Genomic DNA, 21,961 nt, shown 5'->3' on the forward strand with positions numbered 1-21,961 from the left:
TATGAGCTGAGTTCAGAGCAAGGGCAGGCTTTGTCCCTGTGTCATCTGTGGGTGTTTCAGTCTTTCTATACCAACAACCCCATACATCCAGAAGTTTTGTCTAATAAACTCTTGCCCCTTCTCAAGGACCTAATTCAGGTAATTTTTCATTGAACTCTTCCCAATCTCTCCAGGAAAAAATATCCTACTCAGCTCATATGAGTAGGCTACTCAGGCGTGCATGTGGTATAGACAAATAAACAGATAAAATAGCAAATAGATTTAAAGTATTAAAATCTTTGATTTTAAGATTATGGTACCTGGAGGTCTAGGAAATCTACTTGGGGTTTCTAGAACTTAGGTCCTCTGTCCTATCTCGCCCTTCAGCATTCTCACAGGTACCCGACCTCGATGGCTGGGACCAACCTCACACACCGACCACAGTTCCAGCTCCTCGGCTTGATGGATGGCACGGAATCCCACCCGCTGCTGTTTCTGCTTTTCCTTAGCATTTACCTGCTCAACGCCCTGGGCAATCTGAGCATGGTGGTGCTTGTGAGGTCCGACGGTGCTCTGTGCTCCCCCATGTATTATTTCCTGGGTCACCTGAGCCTTGTGGATGTCTGCTTTACCACAGTCACTGTCCCCAGACTGCTGGCCACCCTGCTCCACCCTGGCCAGGCCATGTCCTTCCAGGCTTGCTTTGCCCAGATGTACTTCTTCGTAGCTCTGGGCATCACCGAGAGCTACCTCCTGGCAGCCATGTCCTATGACCGTGCGGTGGCCGTGTGCAGGCCTCTGCACTACGGTGTAGTCATGACACCTTGGCGCTGCTTTGTGCTGGTGGCTGCATCCTGGGCTGTGGCCCATCTGCACTCTCTGCTGCATACACTGCTCATCTCTGCTCTCTCCTACCCTCGCTCTGCCCCAGTGCGCCACTTCTTTTGTGACATGACCGTAATGCTGAGCCTGGCAACCTCTGACACATCAGCTGCAGAGACGGCCATCTTCTCAGAGGGCCTAGCAGTAGTACTGACCCCTCTGCTCCTCGTGTCCCTCTCCTATGCACGCATCCTCGTGGCAGTGCTTGGGATGCGGACCACAGGAGGCCGCCACCGTGTCTTCTCCACCTGTGGGGCCCACCTGGTGGTAGTGTCACTTTTCTTTGGCTCAGTCTTCTCCGTCTACTTCCGTCCATCATCTGCTTACTCAGCTCGCTATGACCGCATGGCCAGCGTGGTCTATGCGGTAGTCACACCAACCTTGAACCCTTTTATCTACAGTCTTCGGAACAAAGAGGTCAAGGGCGCCCTAAAAAGGGGTTTCAGATGGAGAGCAGCACCCCAAGATGAGTAATGGAAGGTCCAGGTTAACTGGCATGTCAATAATAGTACCAACTCCTAAACCAATATATTCTCCTTTATTCCCCGTTTCTTGAAGTTCTGTTAGTTTTGCTCTTACACAGACTTACGCCTTGTTAAATAAGAATTAGATCCCAAGCAAATTGACCACACATTATATAGTGGTATGTAACACAAAGCAAAACAGCAGTAAATTGGATGCCTTTGTATGTTGTCTGGATGCTCAACAGAGTCTAGACTCACTAGGAGATTCTAATTTTTGGAAAATTGAAAAAATAAAAAGAGAGCAGAAGAATCTCCACCAGTGCATGTAAGATTTCCAGAGTGATTGTACCAGCTTGCAATCCCACCAGCAATGGAGGAGTGTTCCTCTTTCTCCACATCCTCCCCAACATTGTTGTCACCTGTGTATTCTATCCACCTTTTCACCTTATTAAATAACTGTTAGTTGCTAATGTAGAAACTCCTTGAACAACACATTTCTGTTTACATTTGTTTGCTTTGATTGTTATTATTATTTTATTCTTTCCTTTGTATTAGTTATATATTTATTATCTTATTAATGAGATGCAGTATGCTAGTTCAATGTATGTGCACCACACACCTTGGTGGAATCCAGCTTTCCTCTGTATGTCCTTCTCCTGTCTCACTTTTAGTTTTTAATGTTGTCTCTTTTCTTACTCATCTGGCTTCTTCTTACTTAGGTTTCTTAAGGCTTTTATTCTGCTTTGTGTTGTTCTACTTGCCAAAGCTTATCTTCATTAGCCATCCCAAAGAATGGACATTTAGTTTTACCGATATTGACTTTATTGTTTCTTGACATCCAATTCCACTGATGCTTTTCACTTCTGCATTTATTAATTTATACATCTTATTTTCAGTTAACTTTGTGTTTCTTTTCTAGATTCTTTAAGGCTTATGCATCATATTGACTTTTGGAAAGGGTATCTCATAATCATTGTTGATGGGACTTGACACCTTTTTTGTTAGCATGAACAATCTATGATTGTCCTTGGAGGATGGAGTTGATGACCCTCTCGGATGTCAAGGGTCCTGTCGATCTACCTATTGCACTCAGCTGTGTCTTGCATTTAGCTTTGGGCTCCAGCCTTAACTGTTGCCACAGAGTCTGATTTCTTGTCACTACAGCTCCTGGAAAATCAGGCTCTCAACTGTTACTAGTGTGTGGGCTCCACCAGTGCATGTAAGATTTTTTAATATCTTCAGGAGTTAGAGTGGTCAAGAACATTCACATTTGTGGAGTTCTTTAGACATTGTTTTCTAGCTCACTGCTTCCAATATATGGCTTTTCTAGAAACCTCCCTATGCTCAGGGAACCACTGGACACATAGAGTGAGCCTTTCAATATCCCAAACTATCTGTAGGATTTTATTGTTCTTTCATCCTTGAGCTGGAGGACAAGAACATGCTCCCATACTCACATATAAATTCATGCTAGAAACACTAGTATTTACATTTAAAAAAAAATACATGGAGTGCATGTGGAGCCCAGAGGACAACTTGCAGGAGTTGATTTTCTTCTTCTACCATCTGGTTCCTCAGGATAGAACTCAGACCATCAGGCTTTTCAGAGATATCTCTACCCACTAAGCCATCTTACCAAGCCAACCATTATACCAGGCAGCCTATGGTTACATTGTTCTCAAATTAATATTCTACATAGTTAGAAAACTGTGTTCACTCTTATCAATATTTATGTTAGCTTTGATAGTATATCTCCAGTAGCCAGAATACTTAGCTGAAAATTCTTCTTAGAAATTGGAAAATTTGGTAACATGGACTGTTGCACAATTGCCATACAAAGAATTAACTTTTAAAACAAGAATTGTTTAAACAAAAAATATTTGTGATCTACTCTAAAATTAAAAATATCCAGGAGAGTAAAAGTAGAAATTATTAAATGAAATAATATATGGAATTCAACTGAAAAAATCCAAATAAGTAGAAATATATTCTTCATCCTATTCTGTAGAAATAAACAACTTTGTTTAATAAATATATAATTTCATGTAACTATAACATAGCAATATTATTACAATGTGATTTCTAAATAGTTTGTTATACAACTTAATATATTATATTGTAAACTATTTGAAAGAAAGCTATCTCAAGAATACTTTGAAAGAGAATATTTTTTATCTTTATTAAATACCAAGTTTTTTGTTGTTTCTGAAAGTCATTATATTTAGGTGTTCTTTTTTTCTCATCTGAAATATTCTTTTTTGCCATTTTTTCAAATTAAAATAAAATTTTATCATTTCTTTTCTCTATGTCATCCTTCCATTCCCTCCCATTTCCTGTCTTCACTCCTTCTCAAATTCATACCTCTTTTTATTGAATTATTATTATTACATACATGTGCACATAAATATATAAATATTATGTGTTGAGTTCATTTAGTCCTGTTTGTATGTATATAATTTGAGGGTGACCACTTAGTATTAAATGATCAATTCCCTAGGGAAGACTAATGGATTTCCACACATACATTTCATTTTATTTATTTTTATTGAAAATAGAATTTTTTTTTTCGAGACAGGGTTTCTGTGTAGTCCTGGCTGTCCTGGAACTCACTCTGTAGTCCAGGCTGGCCTCGAACTCAGAAATCCGCCTCTCTCTGCCCCCCCAAGTGCTGGGATTAAAGGTGTGTGCCACCCCTGCCCGGCGAAAATAGAATTTTTATACAATTATTCTGATCACGGTGCCCTTTCTCTAATCCCTCCCAGATGCTTTCCACTCATTCAAACCCACACCTTATCTTTTTTTTATTAATCATTTTTATTTGTTTACATTTCAAATGTTATCCTCCTTCCCGGTCTTCCTTCCAAGAACCCTCCACCCTATCTCCCTCCTCTTTGCCTATAAGAGGGTGCTCCTTTACCCTCTCACCCACTCCTGCCTCACCCCCCTGACACCCCCATTCTCTGGGGCATCAAGCCTCCACAGGACCAAGTGCCTCCTGTAGTGGTAAGTTTTGGCTGTATGGCTTTGAGCTCCCTGCAAGTGGTAGGTGCTCACCTGCCTACACACTCTAGCTCATTTTAAAATGCCTCATTGGCTCTGTGGCTGAGCTCTGCTAAGATTTCCAGGGGCTACCGTGCTCTTCCCTTTACTCCTAGATCATCACCTCTAAATCTTCCCTCAACTGATGTCTGGACTTTCTAATGGTTCCCCAAGTTCCCCACCCTCCCACTGATACTTATTTCTATTCATTCTCTTGGTCCTCTGGACTTCTCTCCTTTATCCATACCTGGTCCTGATCACCCTTTTGTCCTCCCCCTTCCCTCTTCCATCCAGGCTCCTCCCTCCCTCTGCCTATTGTGATTATTTTGTTCCCTCTTCTAAGTGTGTTTGAATCATTCACACTTTGGCCTTCCATCTTGTTAAGCTTCATATGGTCTTTGAGTTGTATTGTGGGCATTCTGACCTTTTGGATTAATATCCACTTAATAAGTGAGTACATACTGTGTATGTCCTTTTGGGTCTCTGTTACCTCACTCAGGATGATATTTTCTAGTTTCATCCATTTCCTTACAAAGTTCATGAAGTTGTCATTTTTAATAGCCGAGTAGTATTCCATTGTATAAATGTACCACATTTTCTGTACCCACTTTCCAGTTGAGGGGCATCTGGGTTCTTTCCAGCTTCTGGTTATTATAAATAAGGCTGCTATGAACACAGTGGAACATGTGTCCTTGTTATATGTTGAAGCATCTTTTGCATATATGCCCAGGAGTAGTATAGCTGTGTCTTCAGGTAGAGCTATTTCCAATTTTCTGAGGAACTGCCAGCTTGATTTCCAAAGTGGTTGTACCAGCTTGCACTCCCACCAGCAATGGAGGAGTGTTCCTCTTTCTCCACATCCTCACCAGCATGTGCTGACACCTGAGTTTTTGATCTTAGCCATACTGATTGGTGTAAGGTGTAATCTCAGGGTCATTTTGATTTATATTTCCCTGATGACTAAGGAAGTTGAACATTTCTTTAGGTGCTTCTCAGACATTCGAGATTCCTCAGTTGAGAATTCTTTTTATTATTTATTTTTTATGTATTTACATTCTAGATTTTATTCCCCCTTCTCTGTCCACCCTCCAACTCTTCCACATCTCATATCTCCTCCCCACCCCGTCTCCATGAGGATGTTTCCACACCCCACCCTCACCTCACCCCACCAGACCTCTAAACTCCCTGGGGACTCCAGTCTCTTGACATCTTCTCTGACTAAACCCAGACCTGGAAGTCCTCTGCTGTGTATGTGTTGGGAGCCTCATATCAGTTGGTGTATGTTGCCTGGTTGGTGGTCCAGTGTTTGAGAGATCTCGGGGTTCAGGTTACTTGAGACTGCTGCTCCTCCTACATGGTTGCCCTTCTCCTCATCTTTCAGCTTTTGCCTAATTCAACCACAGGGTTCAGCAGATTCTGTCCACTGGTTGGGTGCAAATATCTGCATCCGACTCTTTCAGCTGCTTGTTGGGTCTTCTGGAGAGCAGTCATGATAGGTCCCATTTTGTGAGCATTCCATAGCCTTAGTAATAATGTTTGGCCTTGGGTCCTCCCCTTGAGCTGGATTCCACTTTGGGCCTGCTGCTGGACCTTCTTTTCCTCGGCCTCCTCCCCATTTTTATCCCTGTAGTTCTTTTAGGAAGGAACAAATATGAGTCAGAGTGTGGGACACTCTCTACCTCACTTGATTCCATGTCTTTCTGATGGAGGTGGGCTCTATAAGTTCCCTCTCCCTACTGTTGCACATTTCATCTAAGGTCTCTCCCTTTGAGTCCTGAAAGTCTCTCACCTCCCAGGTTTCTGGTGCATTCTGAAGGGTCCCCCAACCTTCTACATCCTGAGGTTGCCTGTTTCCATTCTTTCTGCTGGCCCTCAGGGCTTCAGTCCTTTTCCTTCACCCAGTAGCATATCAGGTTCTCCTCTTCCCCCACCATCAGTCCACTTTCTCTTCCAGGCACCCCCCCTCCCTCCTTACTTGTTATTGCTTTCTTCTCCCTCTCAAGTAGGACTGACTTGGGCACTTCAGCTTATTGACCTTTTTGAGTTCTGTGGACTGTACCTTGGGTATTCTGTACTTTTCTATTTTTTTGGCTAATATCCACTTATTAGTGAGTATATAGCTCTGTACCCACTATTTGGTTTTCTGGAGTCTAATTTCTTGAGTTCTTTGTATATTTTGGATATTAGCTCTCTAAGGAATATAAGATTGGTAAGGATCTTTTCCCAATCTGTAGGTTGCTGTTTTGCTGTATTGATAGTGTCCTTTGCCTTATAGACGCTTTTCAGTTTCATGAGGTCCCATTTGGCAACATTTGATCTTAGAGCCTAAGCCATTGGTGTTCTGTTCAGGAAAATTTCCCCTGTGCTGACATGTTCAAGGCTCACCATATCTGGTTTTATGTGGAGGTCTTTGATCCACTTGGACTTGAGCTTTGTCCAAAGAAGATAAAAGCTGATCAATTTGCATTCCTCTACATGAGGACCACCAGTTAGACCAGCACCATTTGTTGAAAATACTGTTTTTTTGGCTTCCTTGTCAAGAATCAAGTGACCATAGGTGTGTGGATTTATTTCTGAGTCTTCACTTCTATTCCATTGATCTACCTGTTTGTCTCTGTATCAATACCATGCAGTTTTTATTACTATTGCTCTGAAGTACATTTTGAAGTCAGAGATTGTGATTTCCCCAGAAGTTCTTTTATAGTTGAGAATTGTTTTCACTATCTTGGTTTTTTTGTTATTCCAGATGAAATTTAAAATTGCTCTATCTATATCTATGAAGTATTGAGTTGGAATTTTGATGGGGATTGCATTGAATCTGTAGATTGGTTTTGGTAAGATGGCCATTTTTTACTATATTAATCCTGCCAATTTATGGGCATGGGAAATCTTTCCATCTTCTGAGGTCTTCTTCAATGTGTTTCTTCAGGGTCTTAAAGGTATTATTATAAAGATCTTTCACTTGCTTGGTTAGAGTTACCCCAAAACATTTTATATTATTTGTGACTATTGTGAAGGGTGTTGTTTCCTTAATTTCTTTCTAAGCCTGTTGGTTTTTTTTTTTTTTGGGTACAAGAAGGATACTGATTTGTTAGAGTCAATTTTATATCCATCCACTTTGCTGAAGTTGTTTAGCAAGTGTAGGAGTTCTCTGGTAGAATTTTTGGGGAGATATATATATATATATATATATATATATATATATATATATATATATATATATATTCATCTGCAAATAGTGATTCCTTGACTTCTTCCTTTCCACTTTGTATCCTTTGACCTCCTTTTGTTGTCTAATAGCTCTACCTAGAAATTTGAGTACTATATTAAATAAATAGGGAGAGAGTGGACACCCTTGTCTTGTCCCTGATTTTAGTGGGATTGTTTCAAAATTTTTCCCATTTAATTTGATGTTGGCTGTTTGTTTGCTATATATTGCTTTTATTATATTTAGTTATGTGCCTTGAATTTTTATCTTTCCAAGACTTTTAAAATGAAGAGGTGTTGTATTTTGTTGAAAAAATTTTCAGCATCTAATGAGATGACCATGTGATTTTTTTTCCTTTGAGTTTGTTTATATAGTGGATTACATTGATGGATTTCCATGTAGTGAGCCATCCCTGCATTCCTGGGATTAAGCCTACTTAAGTGTGATGAATGATGGTTTTGATGTGTTCTTGGATTCACTTTCCTAGAATTTTATTGAGTATTTTTGGGTTGATAATCATAAGTGAAACTGGTCTGAAGTTTCTTTTCTTTGTTGGGTCTTTGTATGGCTTAGGTATCAGTGTAACTGTGGCTTCATAGAATGAATTAGGTGAATATTCTGTTTCTATTTTCTGGAATAGTTTGAGAAGTAACGGTAATGGGTTTTCTTTGAAAGTCTGATAGAGTTCTGCACTAAAACAATTTGGCCCTTGTGTTTTTTGGTTGGGAGACTTTTAATGACTGCTTTTATTTCTTTAGGGGTTATGAGACTGTTTAGATAGTTTATCTAGTCCTGATTTAACTTTGGTACCTGGTATCTGTCTAGAAAATCACCTAATTCATCTAGACTTTCCAGTTTTGTTGAGTATAGGCTTTTGTAGTAGGATCTGATGATTTTTTGAATTTCCTCAGTTTCTGTTATGTCTCCCTTTTATTTCTGATTTTGTTAATTTAGATTCTGTCTCTCTGCCATTTAGTTAGTTTGTCTAACGGTTTATCTATCTTGTTTTTTTTCTCAAAGAATCAGCTCTCAGTTTTTGATTCTTCGTATAGTTCTCTTTGTTTCTAATTGGTTGTATTCAGCTCTGAGTTTATTTCCAGCCATCTAGTCCCATTGAGTGTTTTTGCTTCTTTCTGTTTTAGAGCTTTCAGATGTGTTAGTATAGGATATCTCTAATGTCTTTACAAAGTATTCAGTGCTATGAATAATCCTCTTAGCACTGCTTTCATTGTGTCTCATAAGCTTGGGACTTCATTTTCATTAAATTCTAAAAATTCTAAAAAGTCTTTAATTTCTTACTTTATTTCTTCTCTGACCAAGTTATCACTAAGTAGAGATTCAGTTCCGTTTTCATGAATATGTGGGTTTTTGTTGTTGTTAAAAACAAGAATTAGTGCATGTTGGTCTGATAGAATGCATGGAATTATTCCAATCATCTTGTATCTATTGAGGCTTATTTTATGTCTGATTATATGGTCAGTTTTGGAGAACATACCTTGAGGTGCTGAGGAGTTATATTCTTCTGTTTTAGGGTGAAATAACCTGTAGATATCTGTTAAATTAATTAGGTTTATAACTTCTGTTAGTTTCACTGTGTCTCTCTTTAGGTTCTGTTTCCACGATCTGTTGATTGGTGAGAGTGGGGTGTTGAAATCTCCCACTGTTATTGAGTGAGGATAAATGTATGTTTTGAGCTTAATATTGTTTCTTTTACAAATGTAGATGCTCTTGCATTTGGGGCATAGATGTTCATATTTGAGAGTTCATCTTGGTAGATTTTTTTCTTTTGATAAGTATGAAGTGTCCTTCCATATATCTTTTGATAAGTTTGTTGAAAGTCTATTTTATTGGATATACATTATTCTAAGAGAGTCACAAATCCTGTCAGATGTGGTGGCAGTACACATTCGTAGTCCAGGCACTAAAAAGGCCAAGGGACAAGAATCACTGTAAATTTAAGGCCAGCATGAGCAACATAGAGAGACCTTGCATCAAAACAAAACAGAAAACAAAAAAGCATTACAAGTCCTTATATGAAATGCCAAGTTAACAGTACATTTTAAGTAAAAGAAATTAAACAAGTCTTTAGCTCTACTTATTTGTTATATATAATTCTAGGCTGTGTACAGACAATATATAGAATAACAACTTTTAACTGCTTTGATAGAGAAGGACACAGGACTGTGGGAGGCCTTCACATGTTGCTACCTAGATACCTTCAAGTAGGTATGGACTAGTTTAGTTGTCAATGCAGTTTTGAAAAAGTAAATAGTATCAACATAGGCATTCTTAGGAAGATTTTCTTTCAAAGGTAGTCTCTAAGGCATATTTTAGAAAATATGAAAATGCACTCAAGAAATCATCTAGAATAAAAGTAATGAACAAGACTTTGTTCATTTTAGGAGTTAGTAATCACACATATTCAAGAGGTTTATAACTTTTTTGAGGAAATAAAGAGAACATCATATTATTTTAACTTATAAGGGGAGAAAACTTACTTAGGAATAACAAATAGATTCTAGACCTATCACTATTTACATTTCCTTCGACTATACCATGGGCTACTGCTTTACTATTTGTAAATTAAGTGACATGTAATGGGACTGTATAGCTTGTTCCAGATTACACAACTTTAATTCAAAAAAGGAATTGACATCTATATGTAGATATAATCAGTAATTCACCATTAGCAGACAAATTACTGGTGCTATAAATTCCAAAAGAAATGATAGTTTTAGTATATGATCATTAAATAAGCTTTTAATCAACACATGAAAAGAATCTATGACATAATTTGAAACAACAAAAATGACTCCACAGAACAATTGCGTTAGTGAGGGTATGTATACATTAAGGTGGAAACAGTCCTCATAGAATAAATATGTTTGTCAGAAGCAAAGTGCCAAAATAACTAAGGATTTGAAGTTACTTTCCAGTAACTGGAAAGATGTTTATATTCTTTGAACACTAGATACCAACATTAGTGTTTATTCAGACTTAGATGATAATCAAGAAGCATCTAGGATATGTCATGTCTTAAGTTATGCCACACCTGAAATATTAGTGCAAAATTTAAGAGGCATGAGAAATTCTAACTACTGAAAGTTGAAGAAAGCTCCTGCATATCATTTGAAATTGGGCCTACTATTTGAAAACGTATTTTAATCTTCAGAGTCACAGTCTCAGAGAAAGGTTAGCCATCTGCTTTGAAAACACCCTTTTGAAAGCTCCCTTTATATCCTGATTCCTGAAGCTGTAGATGAAGGGGTTCAGCATAGGGGTCACCACTGTGTACATCACAGCCATGACAGTCTCCTTAATGGTTGTATTATTAGATGATGGACATAAGTAGAGACCAATGATTGTCCCATAGAAGAGAGACACCACAGACAAGTGGGAACCACAAGTGGAGAAGGCCTTGCGGATGCTTCTGGAAGAGGGGACCTTGAGGATGGAGGACACTATTCGTGCATAGGACAAAAATATCAGCAGGAATGGGACAATAATGACAAGTCCTCCCAAGATAAATATCATCAACTTATTGATCTGAATGTCAGAGCAGGCTAACTTCAGAAGAGCTGACATATCACAGAAAAAGTGAGGGATCACGTGGTTAGCACAGAAAGAGAGCCGAGCCATGAGCAGAGTGTGTGACAAAGAGATGACAGTGGTTAGTAGCCAAGATAGTGCCAGCAGGCAGAGACACAGCTTAGGGCTCATGATGCTACTATAGTGCAGGGGGAAGCAGATGGCCACATAGCGATCATAGGCCATGGCCACAAGGAGGAAGCTCTCGAGATCTGCAAAAAGCAGGAAAAAGTACATTTGTGCCAGGCAGCCTGCATAGGGGATGGATAGAGCTTGGCTTTGCATGTTCTGCAGCAATTTGGGAATGGTCACAGAAGAAAAGCAGAAGTCAGAGAAGGACAAGTTGCTAAGAAACAAGTACATGGGTGTGTGGAGATGAGAGTCCAGGTGAATGAGGATGATGATGACGAGGTTCCCCAGGGCAGTGGTGAGGTACATGGCCAGGAACAAGGCATAGAACAGGTCTTGCTGGCGTGGGTCAATAGGCAAGCCCAGGAGGAGGAACTCTGAAACAACAGTTTGATTTCCTCTTTCCATGTTGACTTCTTAACCTTTTCAGACTTAAGAATGATTTGTATAAATGTACAAACATAAACAATTCCAATGCTTTAGGAAGACACTTTTAAAATCTAAATCTAACATTTGTGAGTAATAAAAGATTACTTCATTATTTTGTATGTTTTCTAAGTATGTAATAAATAGTTACATAAAACAATGATACAAGGACATAGATTAAATTCAGAAATACTGAATTCTTTAAGAATGTTCTTCTGAAAGTATACTTGTTATCTCAGCCACTTGGGAAGCTGAAGCTGGAGGATCTGAAGTCCAAGGCTTGCCTGGGCCATGTAGCAAGCTTGAGGCCAGCCTGGCAACTTAATGAGACCCACCTCAATCTAAAATTAAAAAGGACTCGGGCTTAGAATTTTTAGGGCTGTGATAAAACATCACGACCAAAAGCGACTTGGTGAGAAATGGATTTGTTTTGTTTACACTTCCACATCACAGTTAATCAACAGAAGTTAATCCAGAAATTTAAGAAGGCAGGAATTAATGCAGAAGTCATGGGGGGAATGCTGCATACTAGGTTTCTCCATCTGCTTTCTTGTAGTAGCTAGGACCGCCACCCACAGTGAGCTGTTATCTTCTGCATTAATCATAACTTTAAAAACAAGTTCCATGGGCTTGCCTAGAAAGCAGTTTGGTGGAGGAATCTTCTCAATTGGGCTTTCTTCTTTCCAAAGGACTCTAAGTGGTGTCAAGTTGTCATAAAAGCACAAGCTCTTGGTGTAGTTCAGTAGTAGAATACTTGGATAGCATGTACAATACACTATGTTTAATCTTCAGCACTGGATTAACAAAAAGTTTTATAAGTGTGCCATGAGTGGAATTGGATGAACAAAAAGCTACAAATAACACACAAATCACCACTCTTATCACTCTGGAATGGTGTCACAGTGAAAGTGGTGGTAAAAATGCTGACAGTGGTATTGCTACTAAGTCAACAGCAACAATTAATTACCTGAGCTTGCTCTTTCCCTATACCAGGATATTCACATGAAATGCATGGCCCTCTTTACCTTTCATAACAACCTTATGAGATGGGTTCTATTACTTTTATTTTTAAGAGAAATAACCAAACATTTATATTCATTTAGTAATTCATTCAGGATCTCATACCTGTTAAACAACAGTCTTGGGTGTTAAGTCTAGATAGTCTCACTTCAGAGCGTTGTTTTCAGCTAGGAGAATGTCTGGGAATGATTACACATGCAGGTTGGGGTATGCTTTCTGAAGAAAATCATACCAATGAATATAGAGACAAAATGAATTATTTTTTTAATGATGTCTGACAGTTATGGGGGAAGCTGCATAAGGAATATCCAGCAACACAACCAATCCCACTTGTTCAGAGAACACAGCGAGTGCAAACAATGTACTGGTTTGGTAGAAGTGCACAAAAAAACACACTAGAAATCATAGAGTAGACAATACAAGTAAACCAATTCAGGAGTCAAGGAACTGATCATAGTTCCTGAATTGACTGAATGTATTAACATATGGAGAGTGAGCAAGAGATACTGACTCCTGATGGTGAGTCTTTCCTCTCTCCCTATCATTTCCCTCTATTGAGTCATCACTGTGCTCATCATTTCAGGATGCAGACAGGGCAGAAGAACTGTTTTCTTAGTTTTTGTTTTCCAAACCCTGAAACCCAGAGTAAGCAAAAAAAAAAAAAAAAACCAAACCAAACCAAACCAAACCAAACCAAAAACCACCTGTCAGATCAAAACAGTAACGACAAAACAAAACAAAACAAAACAATAATCAACAACAACCTCCTGGAAAAAATAAAAGGAGAAAAAAAGAATCTTCAGAGAAACCAAGAAGATTCCCTGACATGAGAGGCAGAGTAGGGATAGGTCAATGTTCTGTGTGTGGGTTCCCCTAAAGGGGGAGATGACAATGCCATTAGCAGACATGAAGATAAGACACAACTTGAATAGGAGGGGGAATAAAGCCTTTCAAAACTACCAACTTAATAAGGCCACAAATATGACACATGTAATGAATTGACTTTCATAAAGAGACAAAAAGCATGATACTGTGTATTATACACTGAAGGCAATCAACATTGTGTGTATGTCTCCCATTGTGACATGCCCCAGGTAGTCAATGAGAACCACTCACTTTTCTTTCCAAATAATTAGAAATAAGCTGAAGAGAAAATTAACTCTAATAAAAGTTCTTAGGTTACCAGGCATAGTGGTGCATGCCTTTAATTCCAGCACTTTAATCCCAGAGGCAGACAGATCTCTGTAGGGCTCAGGGCCAGCCTGGTCTACAGAGCAAATTCTAGGACAGTCAGGACTGTTTCACAGAGAAACTTTGTCTTAAACAAAACAAAACAGAAAAAAATTCTAAGGTCAACAGTCAGTGTGTGTAAACATTGTCAACATTATCATTCATCAGGGAAATACAAATTGAAATCACTGGAAGATACTACTTATCTCACCATGGAAGCAGAAAAAAAGGTTAATAATAGTAAATGTTAGCAAGGATGTAAAGCAAGACTTTTATACCAGTAACTTTTTATTTATGTAGCTGGAGAGATGGCTCAGTGGTTAATATTTATCACTAGCTACTTTTCCAGGAGATCCCCGTTCAATTTCTAGTACCCACATTGATGGCTCACAACCATCTATAACTCCTATTCCCGGGGATCTTGGCTTCTGGCTCTTGTGGCCACTGTATAAGTATGATATATATTTATAGACTCCCCTGGAGGCAAAATACCCATATTCATATGCATGAATTAAAAATTTAAATGTTTATTGCCTTATAATTACGTTATATATTATATAAAATATATATTTATATATTATTTACAGTGAGAAACTGAAATAGTAAATACATAAAAATTAATTAAAAATTTAAATATATTGCCTTATAATTATAAATATACATTCTATTTATTATATAATTTATAGTGAAAATGAAAAATAGTAAAGGCACTTTGTTACTTGCAGTTCTTAAAATCCAGCATCCAACCACCTCTGCCTTTTCCTGGTTGAGAACGCTAATGAGATAAGTTGACAACTGAGCACTGTGTGTTAAACCAAAGGGGATTTGAACAAGGGTATTGCAGTTACAAGTCTTCTAACTCATAAATATAAAATTTATTTCTTAGAGGAGGCTCAGAGACAGTGATGCTCTGGTAAATTCTAATCAGTTCTGGCTAATTTAGTAAGAAACAGGATCCTTACATTGGGTATCTCGGCATCACCCACAGCATTTTATGAGAGTTTTCCAAATACTTGATAGAAAAACCTGTCCTATAAATAGTCAATATCATGTGCTTTAGTGAACTTTTTGTCATTTTATCTATCTATCTATCTATCTATCTATCTATCTATCTATCTATTCATTCATTTATTTTATTTACACTCTGGATTTTATTCCCCCCTCCTATTCCACTCTCTGACTGTTCCACAATAGTGAATTTTTTAAATTATCAAAACAGAGATGGAGTGTAGTACAATGGCAGACCTTGTCTAGGGTGTGAGACTTGAACTTTACTCATCAGCATCACATACAAGATCATTATTGATGGTATGCATGAGTTGAAGAGATTTTGGAAGATTTCAGTTAGGAGGAATGAGCTGGAGAAATTTATTATACAATATAGCAACTATTGATGACAATATATCTTCTTTAACATATTTAAAAATGAATATAAAAATGTTTTCATTACAAAAATAGTAACTATGTGAACCAAAGCATATTACTAATTAGCTAGAGTTGGCCATTCTGCAATGCATATAGCCTTCAATGCATCATATTGTCCATGATAAGCACATACAGTTATAAGCATTATTTGTTAGCAATGAAATACATGCAGCAAAAAGTTGGAAGTGATCACAATGGGCAGCACTAATTAAAGAATGGTGAAACTGGCCATTAGTAATATGAGAAAGCTACACGTATGAACCATATTCAGAATTTCAATTTATTTTTAGATATAAACTTTATTATTTTTTATGTCTATTTATTTTTAGATAAAATATTTTTAGATATATTTTCTCTGGACTTCATAATTATTTTTGTGAAGTTCATCCATTTGGACACATGCTTTGTTCCTCAATGATATGTTATTTTAATGGATAATCCATAATATATTCATCTATCATACTAATTTATATTTAATTTTAATAAGCATGTTTAAGTGGAAAAAACAAAACAGTTACATTAACATTTTATTTAGGCCTGTATACTAAACCATCCATTTCATCCTGTAATCAATATTAGCATGTTTCTCCATCTTTTCCCAAATCCAGTATGTACTGTACACTTATAGGACAACTTATCTTGAATTAGTCTCTTTTAAGTGATCAATGGTGATATGTAGCTTATGGTTACCTAATTAAAACATGATCTGAGGTATAGCTTCTTTATGGAAAATTTAATATATAATTAACACGATGTATAAAACTTTCTTAGGAATAGCAGTGTTGAGTACCAAAAATTTGTCTTTGGCATGGTACATGCTTGGGGAACATTTGAACTCTACAGATAAACTCTTGAAGAGAAAGTCAAGTCGCAGGGATAACCAGCCCACACAACATACAATGAAGAGGAAGTCCATGATGAAAACAACTGTCCTGTTTCCCCTAAAATCATCAGGAAACTCTCAGAAAACAAAAATTGAGTCAAGGTCTTTGGAAGGTAGAAGGGACATCAAACAACTGAGTCTGAGGGCTGCAGTAGAGTCCTAGATATGGAGACTTGAAACATTAAATCACAGTCTAAACATGGACTGGGCAAATTGGAAACTTGGCTGAGCCAGGCACTCAATGAAACCAATGGGGTCAGTTCAAAAACAAAACAAACAGAACAAACAAACAAACAACAACAACAACAACAAATCTTTGTCAAAGGCCAGGCCACCATAGACAAATTAAAATGAGGTTTATTGGTACAACCTTGCTCATAACACTTTTCTCACTTTTTCTTTTCTTTCTTTTTTGTTTTTTGTTTTTTGTTTTTTCCAAGACAGGGTTTCTCTGTGTAGCCCTGGCTGTCCTGGAACTCATTCTGTAGACCAGGCTGGCCTCGAACTCAGAAGTCTGCCTGCCTCTGCCTCCCAAGTGCTGGGATTAAAGGCATGCGCCACCACTGTGAGGCTTCTCATTTTTTCAAAAGCTACAACTTCTTCATGCCTTCTTCTCTGAAGGCTGAGGTGATAGTGGACCATGGAGCAGTTAAACGTAAGCATTTAAAGGGCAACACAGCCTTGGCCCCTTGACAGCTCTCCTGAGCTGCTTCTCTGTCAGCTTCACCCCGGAGCAGGTAGCATGCTACCACCAGCAGCCTTCTTGTTGCTGTGGATCTATCTCTCCTACCTCAAAAAGAAGATCCTATTTGTCTATATGCCCTCACTCTCCTAATTCTTCAGCCACATGCTGTAGAAGCTGGGAGGAAAGAAGTGACTAGTCTACTTCAGACCAAGGACTACTTAGTACACAGCAACTGCTTATACTGCAGAAAGATATGAGGTCCCATTTGGAGGCAATTTAGGTAGGAGAATCTCTCTTGCCATCTATAGACACTAAACTTCCCAAATCTTTGCATCCAATTTTCTATTAAGATAAATTTGTTTTTTATTTTATGTGTGTAGATGCTTTGCCTGCATAAATGTCCATGACCAGATGCATGCTAGTGCCCATGGTGGCCAAAAGGAACCATTAGGTCTCCTGGAACCGGAGTTACAGATAGCTATGAGCCACCATGATGGTGCTGGGAATCAAACCCAGCTTTAATGAGTTTCCTCAACTATGGACTCATCCCCTCAGCCCTGAATTGAATTACTGTCAATGAAACAATTAGCTACTCCACTTCTTTTCCTCTATGAAGGTATCACCTTCAGTAATGGATGAGGAGATGGCTCAGTGAGTAAAGTACTTGTCACATAGGTATGAGGACCTGAATTTGAATCCTGACCACAGGTATTAAAAGCCATGCATGGCCATGCATCTGTAACATCAGCTCATTGGGGTGGAGACCAGAAATCTCTGAACTCAGTGGCTAACTAGCCTAGCTGAAACAAAGAACTTTTGTTTCAGTGAAGAGACTGGATCTGAAAATAACATGAAGAACAACTGAGGAAGACATCTGATAGTAACCTCAAGCCCCTGCATGCATACATTCCCATAAATAGGCACACCTACACACGAGCAGGCACATGTCTGTATACCACACACAAATAAATACATAAACCAAACAAATACAAAATAATTTATGTCCAGGGAACATTAGAGGCATCAGAGCCGAAGGGAATACAATGGAGAGAGACAGCCTAAGATATCAAGGAGCATGTTGTGATATACACAGCACTTCAGTGGTGAGTTTTTTCAATTCACTCTGCTTCTACAAACATCATTATAATGAGAAAATACAAAAAACTTACCTCTTAATGCAGTGTTCTCTAGAGAGACCCTGTGTTGTAACATTTGGAAGACTCAATGCCACCATCACTAGGTTCTATAGCATGAATGCAATACTTTTCCAAATGTATTTTGATCCATACCCACTGAATGAGTCCCAAACCTTGGTATTAGAGCGAAGATATGAGAACCAAACATCAGGTCATATCTCAAATGAGAAATTGAGTTTATTTCTACATGTACTAAAATTATGAGCACTTGATGGGCAGGGATGAAAAGTAGCTTCTTGTTAAGGGGCCCCCAGGATGGTCTCCCATACACTGTCTTCCTAGACTTCAATGTATTCAGAGGCCCTTAGGATTAGTCAGGATTCATTAGCTACTGATTATGATCTTGGCAGATTGAGGGCAATTGCTGGCCTTACACTTAAATATTAGTGACTTTTACAGATCATATTTTGGAACTGTGTTTATAATTATTGATTTGCAAAGTAAAAAGCACTGAAAATATATCATAGATTACTTTCTATTAAGAGCTTTGGTGATCCCCAATTACACAGAAGTGACTTAGTGCTAGTGACAGTCGAGAATAAGGGTGATTGCTTCTAAATTATTCTGTAGAATTCTCCTTTAGAACTGTCTGTAAAAGGATTTTAGAATGGCTACCTCTTTTGAATCCCATGCCAGCTTATCTAACTTGTCTGATTCTGGCTCCATCTAGACCCTGCTTCTTGTCTCCTGCTTTCACACTGCATTTCCAGATGGAGTCCCTATAATTATCTTCTCACCCATCTCTTTGACAGGGCACTGACTCCTGGGATCCCTGAGTCCCAGAGAAGCTTATTAGTAACACACCTAGCATGTTCCCCTTTACCTTACTGACATGCTATTCTAAACCATGTATCTAAATAAATTATGTTAACAGCAAGAATTCTGGGTTCATTCCAATTCTGATAGTCTCAGGAATGCTTCACTTAACCTCCATGGTCTTTGTTCCTAATTATTTTCATTGGCTTCTGCAGTAGAGGGATACACAGAAATGGAAAGCAACAATGGCTTCCAAATCTTATGATCATATCACACTAAAACCCACTGAAATGTGTAAATTGTGAGCTAGGTTAATTATTTGTCAACAAAGACTTCGTTAAAAAAAAAAAACAACAAACCACAGTATTAGGACCAAACACACTGCACCACTTGATACTTGCTTTGTGTTATTCAGTCTCTCTCTCTCTCTCTCTCTCTCTCTCTCTCTCTCTCTCTCTCTCTCTCTCTCTCTCTCTCTCTCTGTGTGTGTGTGAATTCTACCTGTTTTCTTTGGTAGACTTTAAGTTCTGTGATATGGAGTAATGTGTTGATTGATCTACATAAGACCTTTTATGCACTGGTTTTTATATCATTCTGTGAGATAGTTACTACTTAACTATCACATGCAATGCAGTGAACCACATGCTATGGTGGGAAACAGCAGCCAAAGTAACCTGATTTCTGGCCTTAGAAGTCTCCAATCTAGTTTTTATAGAGGACTACTTACTTCCTACTAATAAGTTTCAGTTTCTTACTAGTAACTTACTAGTAAAAGTAATGAAATATGTGGTGCAATATTATCAAGGGAACTTAATTTTATTCACTGATTGAGAGAAGATATTCTTGTTTTCTTTATTATTTTCTTCTATTATTGAAATTATATTGTATCTTTTTTGTTTCTTTTAAACCTTCCAAACCCTCTCATATAAACCACCTTGGTTTCTTTCAAATTTAATGCCTCAATTTTATTAATTGTTGGTACATGAATATTTGAAACAAATTTACATTTGAAAAAGCTCAGAGGTTATCAAGAACTTAACGAAAATTTACAAAGTAAGAAAAACTCATGGTAGCTGAAGTGCATTGTGTAAGCCAGAACAGTGCCCAAATGGGAAAGGAAAGCTGAGCGATAAACCTGGAGAGGCTGACACTACTTATTTATATTTGTGAAGACACATACTCATTCACATTTTTAGCACATTCTCTATGACTTTTTATGGTAAATAGATGGAAGACATCTGAGACCAGAGGAAAGGAGACTACTGGGAGCAAACCAGGGTAAAGTTGATGGTGGTAGTGGCTTAAACTTCTATACTGGCAGTGAAGACAACCTACTGTTGGTATTGATAACATACTACCTGATCATCCCTGGTTAAAGAGAAGACTGAAATAGCTGAGGGGAGTTTGTAGTTCCATGGGGAGAGTGACAATACCAACTAACCAGAGCTCCCAGTGTCTAAAACACCAGCCTGGGAACACACATGGAGGGACCCATGGCTCCAGCTGTATATGTAGTGGAGTATGGCCTTGTTGGGCATTGATGGGTGAGGAGGCCCTTGGTCCTGTGAAGGCTGGATGCCCCAGTGTGGGGGAATTCAATGGCGGGAAGATGGGAGTGGGTGGGTTGGTAGCAGAATACCCTCATAAAAGCAGGAGGAAGGGGGGTGGGATGGGGGTTTCTGAGGGACAGATGTGGAAAGGGGATAACATCTGAAATGTAAATAAATAAAATACCCAATAAAAAGAGAAGAGAAAAGAGAAGAGAAGAGGAGAGGAGGGGAGGGGAGGGGAGGGGAGGGGAGGGGAGGGGAGGGGAGAGGAGAGGAGAGGAGAGGAGAGGAGAGGAGAGGAGAGGAGAGGAGAGGAGAGGAGAGGAGAGGAGAGAAATTAGTTCATTAATTTAGATATTACTCTAAGCCATGTTACCAGGACTAGGGCTAAAGTCAGCCAGATTTTCTGCTAAAACACCATGCAATCGGCCCCTAGACCAGTTGTCAATACTGTTCCCTTCTGAAATGTATTGAGCTGTTGCTCCATAGTCTGCATTGCTCTCAACATGATTGTCTTCCAGGGTCCTACTAGAATGGTATTTTAAGGTCTATTTATAACATTCAATCACTTTCATAGTCTGATGTTACAAACTCTTCCACATTCCTAAAAACTAACAAAATCAACCAACCCACCCACCAACCAACCAACCAATCAGTCAATCAAAAACAACATGGTCCAGTTCTTCAAAGCAACACGTCACTCTCTGATACTGAGTTACACATTAGTTACTTTTCTGTTGTTGTGTTAATGTGCCATGTCTGAGTCAAATTTCCATAAAAAGTTTATCTATGTACAGAAAGTGACATCAGAATCAAGACACAAGTAATAAAAGACAAAGATCAGACTTGAGAAGCACATAAAGAGTTCAAGGTTTTTTATATTGGATTTTATTGCCACACTTGGGGTTATCTTTTGGGAAATTAAGAACAACAACAGGGAGTCCTAAGGGAAGCTCTAGGATACTAGTAGATATGTAGGGGCTAAGAAAGAGATATAAAGTGATGAAATGGGGTAGGTTGGTTGCCATAAGAAGAGCTAGCAGAAGAAATAAATTTAACATAAATGGAAGTATGATCCATGCCATCCTGATGCTAACATTTTAGAAAAATAGTGGATCTATTCTTTCAGGAGTGGGAGGAAATGAAGAGAAACAGTAATAATTATATAGTCTTTAAACTGTGTGATATGGAAGGTTGTTGAGCTCTAATTTCCAGATGCTAAAAAATCAGGTTACCTTCTCTACTTGACTTTATATGAAGAATAAAATAAATACATATCTATAAAGTTTTTAAATTCAAATTTTAAAAATACAAATGAGCACAAGGATAGCATCCTTAAAAACTAAACTATTCACCTCTAGCTCATTGCCTCATAAGTGGAGCAAACTCATAGACCTTGGGCATAAGATATTTCCTAGGAAAATACAAAATTCAATGCTGTAGTGAGAGTTTTGCAAAAATTTGTTTAGGGCACGGCCATCTTGGGAAAAATTATATAGAC

The 21,961-nt window shown here is 38.3% G+C and overlaps 2 protein-coding genes across 2 annotated transcripts; one reads left to right on the forward strand and one right to left on the reverse strand.

Moving 5' to 3' along the window:
- Window positions 1–270: 270 nt before the first annotated feature.
- Window positions 271–1,473, forward strand: LOC117702160 (olfactory receptor 1L4-like). Its single transcript, XM_034493451.2, has one exon. It carries the CDS (start codon window positions 391–393, stop codon window positions 1,333–1,335), a length of 945 nt encoding a protein of 314 aa, XP_034349342.1. The 5' UTR covers window positions 271–390; the 3' UTR covers window positions 1,336–1,473.
- A 9,244-nt stretch (window positions 1,474–10,717) lies between these two features.
- Window positions 10,718–18,846, reverse strand: LOC117702161 (olfactory receptor-like protein DTMT). The gene is made up of 3 exons (XM_034493452.2): window positions 18,770–18,846; window positions 18,128–18,267; window positions 10,718–12,509 (listed from the first exon to the last, which is right to left on the reverse strand). The coding sequence occupies exon 3, from the start codon at window positions 11,695–11,697 to the stop codon at window positions 10,747–10,749; it is 951 nt and encodes a 316-aa protein (XP_034349343.1). The 5' UTR covers window positions 11,698–12,509; window positions 18,128–18,267; window positions 18,770–18,846; the 3' UTR covers window positions 10,718–10,746.
- Window positions 18,847–21,961: the final 3,115 nt, after the last annotated feature.

Source organism: Arvicanthis niloticus, unplaced genomic scaffold, assembly GCF_011762505.2.
Source record: "Arvicanthis niloticus isolate mArvNil1 unplaced genomic scaffold, mArvNil1.pat.X pat_scaffold_525_arrow_ctg1, whole genome shotgun sequence".
In the NCBI taxonomy this organism is placed as follows: Eukaryota; Metazoa; Chordata; class Mammalia; order Rodentia; family Muridae; genus Arvicanthis; species Arvicanthis niloticus.